Genomic DNA, 9,671 nt, shown 5'->3' with positions numbered 1-9,671 from the left:
ACTCATTACATGTTCATAAAATCCTCACCATAAAGAAAAAAAAGAAAAGAAAAACCAAAACTCACACAGATAGACTATTTCAATTTAATTTTATTATGAAAATGAAAGTAACAACAGGAAATGGCAGCAGGGTATTTGATAAGCTCAATTAGCAGGAGGATCAAATGAAGTGATGACATGCCATTATGACCTCGGGGTTAAAGATTCAATTTTCCATCTGGCGAAATCTACATTTCCAACACAAATGCTGACACCACCTGCTGTATGTTATTAGGCATTATCTTGAGCAATCCCTAAGCATTTTCCATACAACAGGTATAGGCTCAAGTTGTTTTCATATTGTATTCTGCAATATAATTGCTTCCCCATCAACAGAAATAAAAAACAAATTCTATATACGGCCCATTCAAAACAGGCATTAAAATCCATACTAAAGCCTTTACTTACCAATCACAGTAACAGTAAAAATATCATAATTATTTTTCTTCTAAGTCATGATTGATATTGTGTAATCATTTTCTACAGCACCTAGGAATCATTCTAATCAAGAGCTCTCTTTATATGTTCTTAATTAATAGCCTCTTACTACTGAAATGGATAATTTGGCCATGTCTAATAAGAATCAGATCTAAAGAACTCCTTCACCAAATATAAATCCACTGTATTTTCAAATTTAATAGTTAATCTACTATGTTTCTTTGACTGAGGCAATGGTAAACACTTTTTAAAAATTTTACATACCAAGGTGCTAGAGCCCATTTGTGAGTGTTCAGACTCTTCAATACATGTGTTATCAAGAATCATGCTATTAGGCTCTGAAGGCTGTATTTTTCATATATGAACTCTGTAAGCCAGTGGTTAGCCAATGAATGCACAGCTCTCGTTTGGATTAGAGTTGATTAGGTTTGCATCTTATAATGTCTACACATGCAAACAAGAATGCACATACATACGTACACACTCACACGGCTCTGTAAGTAAGCTATAGATACAAGTTCAGATACTCAGTCTTGAGATTTCATATTGGACAGTCAATAGTAAGGCAATAAATACAACTGTTTTAATACCTATTTTCCGGGCTGTCCCAATGCCCATTTTTTCAAATAAAATTAACTTTTCACCATCTGTACCTCTTTCCCTAAGCAAATTCACCAAGCCCCCCCTGTTAATCAAGTTATCTTTTAAGTGTTTGGTAGCTACATGGATTTTCCTCTTAAAACTTTTTCCCCGAGTTATTTCATTTTCTTCCTCCTGGGTGAGTAGGCATTTCAGAAATGTGAGCATCTAAAAATTCATAAGTAACCTAAAACTTACTTGGCTTTCTGAATCCACACACAGTAGTCTGAGATGTAGAGATCATTTAGAATGTATGCTGGGTCATTTTCCTGAAAAATTTTGTGAATATCCAGGAGACACTTTAAAATTGCACTTTTACCTGGAGGAAATTGAAAAAATACCAAATCATCCTTAAGAAAAAAATCTAATTCTTAAACTGAGAAATTCAGATCCCGAAAGGTAATATATTTAAAGCAGCTCAGAGATTTAATGATTTAAGAAATTTTAACATTCCTTTAGTGCACGAAAACATATCAGTCTTACTAGGTCCAAATCCCTTTCTTTCCTTAAGAATTATAAATAACCTTTATACTCTATTGTTACAGCTAATTAGTTGTGGTTACCATAAAAACACTATGAAATACAACTACGTCAATTAAATGAAAAGGAGGAAAGTTTTCCAAACTAAATGAATACTTAAATGCATCATAATTTTAATTAGATAATGTTCTTCTAATTCAAGTTTTCAAAATAATGTGGAAAATTACATTTTAGCTTTCAAACTCCTTTATTTGTTACGTCAACATGTTTCATCAAGGAATTATCTAGTATACTAACAAATTTTTTTGCCTCAAAAGATTGAAGAAAACTCAGATTGAACTCTAAAATATCATAGCACTGCTTCAGAAATGAGCTAACAAAAAATCACTTGAAAAAAAGCCATCAAGTATTAAAGTCTTTTTCAATCTAATTACTTCCTCCTAGTTGTTAAATGAACCTAACTTTAATCCAACTAATGTCTACAAAAGAAACCTTTCACAACTCAACAATTCCCTAAGTGTTCCAAACTTTATGACGTTCCCTGAAATTTATTAAGGATGAGGCAAATTACTAAATCTAGAGTAGTACAACTTCCTTTGATCTGTGAAATACAGCATTTTCAGTTTAACAGTTTTATTCTTATCTTTACAGTTCTGAAACATGGAAATAGTGTATGTTGAGTTCATGAAGATACTGGATGTGCTTTCATCAACATTTCCCATTTGAATTTTAGATCCTGAGGTAAAAGAATCATGAGCTAGATGATGACATCTCAAGATCCCAAAATTGCTGCCACTAAATTTGTAACATAATTAACACTGGTAAGTTTCAAAAGAGCAGGGACTTGTTTTACTTAGTGGTTAATCCCCAATACCTAGAACAGAACATTGCAGCAGCAGGTTTTGGATTTAAGTATTTTAAGAATGAATGAATGAATGACACAGTAATCACCCAGCTTAAATCCTGGCAGTGTCTTTTATCCTATAGTGTCACACACCAAATCCTGCTGGTTTTTCCTTAGAAATGCTCCTTGTACCTGTCCTTTCTCCACCGCTGACTGATCACCTATCCTCACTCGTACTCTCATCTCATGTCTAGTTTTAAGAATCTTCTTTCCCGTCTTTCAGATTCCAGACTCTCTCCCTTCTAACACACATTTTTTTAATGCATCACTTTTCATTGAATTGCCTTCCTGCGTATGCTTTCAAGGCTCTCTATGGTCTTGTCTCCATGCCTTTGCCCCACAGGGTCCCTCTTTCTTTTCCACTCCACCTAGCCTGCTGTAGTTGAAGACTGCCCCTTCAGGAAGCCCTGGGCTGACTTCCCTAGTCCTCAGGGTCCTTTACTAAACCCTGCAAAGGAAAGCAGTGGGAAGGAAACTCAGCCAATCCTCCCTGTAACCTCCCCTGCCCACTTCACAGGAGGAGAACCTGAGGCTCCAGGACAGGTAAGATACTGCCACTGAGTTGAGGGACCAGGATGTAAATTCCAATCTTACCGGCTCCAGAGGCTACCCACTGTGCCATGCTACCTGTGTGTTCTTGGCCCATTCGGTCTATATCACATTTTTATCATTCAAGAGCTAAGTAGGTAATAAGTCTTTGAAACCAGAGGCCATGACTTTTTAAAAAATATTAACTATGTGGCTTCGTCATATGCAGATGGGAAGAATGCCAATGAAAGCTCTGTTGCCAGACTGGTTGTTAACAGAAAAAAATAATAGTTGGAAGGCCTAAAACTATAAGATGTCAAGTTCACTTGGTTAAGTGAAAGTCAGAGTTGTACTTACCAAAGTGGCTCAGGTTAACCATGTGAAATTATTAGTGTGGACTGCCTATTTTACAAAGTAGGCAATGTTAAAGGCAGAGTTTGATGAAAGGAGGAAATAGAATCAAAATTCACAGCCCTGATGAAACCAAGTTTGCCACGTTAGCCACATTATCCAAAGAATCAAGGAAGAACTAACTAACTTGTAAGAATTTTTTGAACAGTTTTAATTGCCTGTGGCAAATCTTATTCAAACTATGTTCGTAGTATGCTGTATGGGAAAATACGGTCAAAGATAACCAGGCTACTGCAGTTGACAATCTGGAACAAAACGTACATTAAAACCATCCTCTCCCCAACAATATGTATTGTTACCCCGAGGTCATACTTGATCTCTTTTGTTCCGATTACATCACCATGGATGGTTACAGCATCACAGCCAGGAGACCCACAAGCATGTGGCGGGGTTTTTTTTAAGTCTCTTTTGTACGGACTGCTCTCTCAGATCCTCAACCACTTATCTAGTAGCTATCAGCAAAGGAAAAAACTGGCCCTTCTCCAGGCTGTCACATGGCCAGTGGCCAGAAGCCTATGGGGACTCAAAGTACATGGCTCCTGTGTGGCTTTATCCAGTCGTGGGCTCGAAACACATCAAATAGGCATGAAAAATTGCTGAGGCCTAAATCTAAGAGAATTATTTCTGCTCAAAGGCACTACAGGAAAGTGACCATTTTTAGGCAGTTCACTGCCTAGTTCAAAGCAGAAAAAAAGAAGGTACCTTACACAGTAACCACGGTAACTATTTTCACTGCAGAAAGGCACTAACAGTTCTCTCCAGGATGTTAAATCCTCTGAGAGTTAGGGATTCTCTAGGATGCACTTGATTGGATAAGCCAACCTTATCCATGGAACAATGGCTCTGAGACCAAGATCTCGTGTTCACTCGCAAAGGTAGTCTAACACTATATCCTGGCATCATAAATGACAAGTGCCATGAATGTTTTACTTCAGGGAAAGACTAATGACGACACAGAGAAACACAGTGACAACACAAAAAACATATGGATGTCAGTAACGAGTAGGTAGGCAGTAAGCAGGATTTAATACATTCTCTGGCTTTCCTTTAAAGGAAAGTTTCTCCATTTTCCTTTAAAGGGATGGTAAACTAAGAACAATGTGCTTTCTTGTCTGGACAGATGTGGCATCTCAGGGTAATACATCTTGCAACAAAGACAAGATTGAGCTGTTCTAAATTAGAATCCACTGGCTATCTGAAATCCTCCTATTAGCAGACCAGGGTTGGCAATAATCTCTCACTGACAGACCAGCTCATGGTTGGAGGCACTTAAGAAACGGCTCCCATCTCTAAGAGATGATCAGGGAAGTGGATGCTTTTGCTGGCTATAAGTCAGCATAGGAAAAATAATATAAATTGCTAACTCTACACAGTAAGAGCTAAATTTCTTTTCAACTGTTGGTACATTACAGCTGCTATGTGGCTGTGGTTTTCTGGGTATCTATCTAGTTCTGCCCTTTAAAGTTTTGAGCTACACAAGACAAAAAGCCAAAACAAGTAAAGGTTTTAGGGGGGGGGTTAATCTTTATTTGTAAAATCATCTCAAAATAAAAGCCAACATTCCATCTTAAAATATGTAACCCAGCAGATACCTGGCTAGAATTCTGGGATTTTGATGAGACCATATTATCAAAAATGATATCTTATGAATTATTTTAACACTAATTTTCATAGGTCATTTGACCATAAAAAGGGAAAAGGCAGAAAAATTATGTCAAATTAATCAAAATTAAGAAAATCAAATGGGGTAATTTGCTTTAATACCAGGCCCTGTTAGGAGGCAGAATAAAGTCAAATCCCTAACAATGAACACAAACACATACACATTAAATTTAGCATTAAGAAGGCTGCTTGGTCTATGTAATTTTTTAACCTCAAATTCCTCAGATGCCATTTAAGCTCTTACATTTCTGAGATGTAATAAGAAACACACACTTGAAGCAATGAGTTACTATTTAGAGTACAAATTTACAGTCCTAGGTCAATTTAAAAAGGATTCTTTGTTATTAAAATTACATATATTATCCATATAGTCATAAACAAAATTATCATGAAACAAACATACACTTTGTACATGTTCCCTGTGCCTGGAATGAACAACCCTCAATTCAATCCCTAACTTAACATCCAAGTCCCAAATCTGGCATTGCTTCTTTTGGGAACAGGGTTTCACCTCTTCCCCAAGCTGGTTTAGGGTTCGCTCATGATGCCTGGCATATTCCTCTATTACTGTGTGCTAAGGTTTGAATGTGTCCCCCAAAAGCATGTGTTGGGAACTTAATCCCCAACACAACAGTGCTGGGGGCGGGGTGGCTAATGAGAGGTGTTTAAGTCACGAGGGCTTCACCCCCTTGTGAATGGATTAATGACAATTATAAGAGGATTGGAGGCTGGAAATTCAGTCTCTTGCTCTCTCACCATGTGATGCCTTCTGCCATGCTATGATACACCAAGAAGGCCTTCACCAGATGCAGCCCTCAGTCTGGGATTTCTCAGCCTCCAGAACTGTGAGCCAACAAAATTTCTGTTCTTTATAAATTACCCAGTCTATGATATTCTTTTATAGCAGCACAAAATGGACTAAGACAAGTAGCCAGTAGCTACCGACTTGCTCTGCACCAGGTACTTTACATACATTACATCATTTAACCCTACAAGTTAGGTACTCTCTTCCTTGTTTCATAAATGAGGAAACTGGGACTCAAGGATATGAAAGTGTTGGTCAAGATCACAGCTAGGAAGCAACAGTCAGGATTTGAAAATGTTTGACTCTCAGCCACCATGCAATAAACGCAGTGTCAGTACCTATCACCTTTGTGTGGTGAAATCCTTGATGGGAAAGGACATGACTTTTCATCTTTCTTCTCTATTCTAGAACAATGTCCAACAAATTATATGTTCCTGTTCGATAAAGGCAGGTTGTTAACCTATAGTCTGGAGTACATAGAACCTAACTTTAAATGTACCTGGTCAAATTGCACAGTTAACATGTACTAGTGATCTTTGTAATCTGTAGATTTACTTTTAAGTTACTGTATTGTGACAAATGTGAAGTAAATAGTTTACTCCTTCCCTTATTATACCTATTCCCTGACAAGAAAAGAATGTTGCTGTACCAACTTCCTTACATCACTGTACCATCAAAAGTTCAAATAATGAATCTAACCCAAGACTGCTTTTCTGCTCTAACAGTCTCTGCAAGATTTGCTGGTTTGGAAGGACAGCCCTGACATTAACTCTATCTTCTTTACATCAACTTGTTAAAGCAGTGGTTGTCTCAGTTTAGAAATACATGGCCAGATGTCATCAAAATTACATAATTGTAGCACAACTAATTTCAACTTCTTTAGGCTGTTAAGTGTAAGGCATCCAAGTTCCAGGGAGAATATTAAAAAAAAATCCCCTTCTATACAATAAGTAGAAGAGTAGAGAGATTAAGAAGCTGAAGATGTGTGGAAAAAAGCTCTTTGAAACAGCTGCAATCTAAACCTGGATTTTCTAAAAACCCATAAACATCAAAAACTTCTTAATTTTGTGGGTAAAATTTTCATTCTACTCTTCCATCTTAAGAATACGGCATGAGGTCAGTCATGGTGGCCCACATCTACAGTCCCAGCTACTAAAGAGGCTCAGGCAGGAGGATTGCTTGAGCCAAGGAGTTTGAGGCTGCAATGAGCTATGATCACTCCACTGCACTCCAATGCAGTGTCTCAAAAAAACCAAAACAAACAAAAACAGTATGTATTCAATACCCAATTAAAAATTTTTTGTTATTTCAATTAAGACTATTATATTTCATTTTTCTAACAGATACCATTTGATATTAAGAGTTCTAATTCTTTGAAATTAGTTTAGCTTCAAAGTGGAAAAACTAAAACTGCATGAAATCAGAAAGAAGAAATACAAGCATATTGGAAGAAAGATAACTAGACATCTCAAATGGCTCATAAAAGGAAAAAAAAAAAAAATACCCAATCCTACCACTTATGAGTTTCTTTTGGTGATCTGAAATACCGATAAGTGTGTCAAGGTAAAAGGATAAAACCAAACCCTTTTGAAATCCTCGCTGTAGTTAGTATGTTTGCTTATTGCTAAATAATCTGCATACTGGTAAAACTGAGTTATGCTTCTTCACATTTTAATCAATGGATAGTAAATACAATTTAGTAAAAATGACTAGATATCTATATCTACCTGCAAGTTTAATTTATATGAAAAAATCACATGAAAATTTTAACTATGAAATTAAGATCTTAGAATTCTGGTCCCCAATTTTAAAAGGCCATTAAAAAGCTACACATAACTAGTCTTAGTGCAGTTCTTAGCTAATTTCTCCACAAAGTAAAAATATAATAATTATAACTGTTCTACTGTAGACCAGTGGTGCATCCCAGAGTTTGCTTACTTCTGGTATCACTTCTTAGCCGTTTGGTACTTTGGTACTTAATCTGAATCTGTTTCTACATGGACAAATGGAGAGAGATTTCTTAAGAATTGCTGCCAGAATTAAATGAGACAATAAACATGTAAGTATTTTATATACATAAAGAGAAGGAAGACGTAAAATCATATGAGATCAAAGGTCCTGGGACCGCCTTTACTGGCCCCCACCCCGCCACATGTGAAGCATCTGCCCATGTATTTATTCCTTCCTCCTCGACACACTGCGAGTGCTCTGGTTCAGACTATATTGCCTGTCCCCAAACCACATAGGGTCCAGGCAAGAATGAGAGTCTCCTCTCTTCTCCATGCCTCTATCCTTGTCCCCTTCAATGTCCCTATGATAAGCGTTACTGCTACATGAATCTGATTTCATTAGCCCATCGCAGGCCCAACACCAGACTCTTCAGTGGTTCTAAGGCCCAATTTCTTTAGCAAGCCAGTGTAGACTCTCTTTGAGGCTGTCCCAACACAACATTCCCACCTTTATCCTACCATCTCCCTTCACATCCCAGGCTGCAAGACAAACTAGAGGATTTGCCATTTCTTGGACATGGAACTCATTTATTTTCCTCTCTCTGGTTTTTTTTACCTTTTACTTTCTCAGGGAATACCTGCCCTCCACATTTTCTTTTCTAAATTCTACACATTCTTTAAGCAATGACTACCACTGTACCTCACTCATTAGGCATATGCTGTTTATCAAACCCCTCTCCTCCGCACTACTAACAAGCACCCTACTAGGGTCAGAGTGAGATGTGATACTGGAGTTACTGACATCCTCTAACTCATCCCTCCACCCTGACCAGGCTCTGCCTGACCACAGTAACAATACAAAGTAGCTGAAAGAGAGGTAAGGGATCTGCTTTCTTAAAAAGGCATTCTGGAGTTAGCCACATTAGACAATGTAGGACATCTTCTACCTCCCTCCCCTGACCTAATCTTGGAACCTGCACAGGGTTGCGATTTGGTCTCAAGGTGAGATTGAAGGAGCAGAGACCTGGTGCAAGCCCTCACCACAGCTAGAAACTGGCAGGTCCGAGAGGGCATGAGAAAGACAGCAGGCACTTAAGTTTGCTTTAGAGCAGAGATTAAAGACTAGGGGGCCCTTTCAGATCGACTTGGACTCTCAGAAATGTCATGGCTCTTAACAGTGTTATTTAAAATCTTTTACTTCTTTGCTCAGATCTAGACTTTTGAAAATTTTACATTAAAGATTACTTTCTACTTCTTTAAAAAAGTCCCCCAAACTGGCACAGTCACACGGCAACAGTAGGCTACAGATGAGCCACTATCTCTCCAGTTCGCACAGGCCTCACTATTCCCTGTTTTCTTAAACCCTATCATCCCCATCCTTATTCATCTGCCCACTTGGCCATGCAGGCATCTCAGTTTGCTTCTCCTAGTGGAGCGGTCTACTTTAATGTGAACCAACTAGATCAGACACATCTCATCCTGTGGGGAGGAGAGAGAAAATAGCTGAAATGATCCACTTCAATGCTGGCCACTATTTGAGATGGAAGGCAGCCAAAGACCTTGGCTCACTATGAAAGGGCTCCTCTCCAACCTCTATGTACACACCTAAGGCAGAGGAGGTAAATTTTTTCTGTAAAGAGATAGAAAGTAAATATTTTGGCTTTGTGGGCCATATGATCTCTGTTGCAACTACTCAACTCTGTCATTATAGCACAAAAGCTGCCACAGACAATATGTTAGTGAATGAGCATGACTATGTTCCAATAAAACTTTATTTGTGGACACTAAAATTTGAATATGATTTTTTTTTTTTTTT

At 37.8% G+C, this 9,671-nt stretch overlaps 1 protein-coding gene across 1 annotated transcript in view; it reads right to left on the bottom strand.

Annotated features, from left to right (window-relative positions):
• Nucleotides 1-9,671, bottom strand: part of SHQ1 (SHQ1, H/ACA ribonucleoprotein assembly factor) — a 93,135-nt gene that overhangs the window by 41,818 nt on the left and 41,646 nt on the right. Inside the window, exon 10 of the mRNA XM_012652871.1 lies at nucleotides 1,315-1,435. Coding sequence (XP_012508325.1) covers nucleotides 1,315-1,435 — 121 coding nt within the window. The remainder of the gene's footprint in view (nucleotides 1-1,314; nucleotides 1,436-9,671) is intronic.

The sequence above is a fragment of the Propithecus coquereli genome, unplaced genomic scaffold, assembly GCF_000956105.1.
Source record: "Propithecus coquereli isolate 6110/MARCELLA unplaced genomic scaffold, Pcoq_1.0 Scaffold400, whole genome shotgun sequence".
Classification (NCBI taxonomy): Eukaryota; Metazoa; Chordata; class Mammalia; order Primates; family Indriidae; genus Propithecus; species Propithecus coquereli.
The sequence above is the reverse complement of the archived record's forward strand: the minus strand, read 5'-3'. Positions and strand labels throughout refer to the sequence as shown.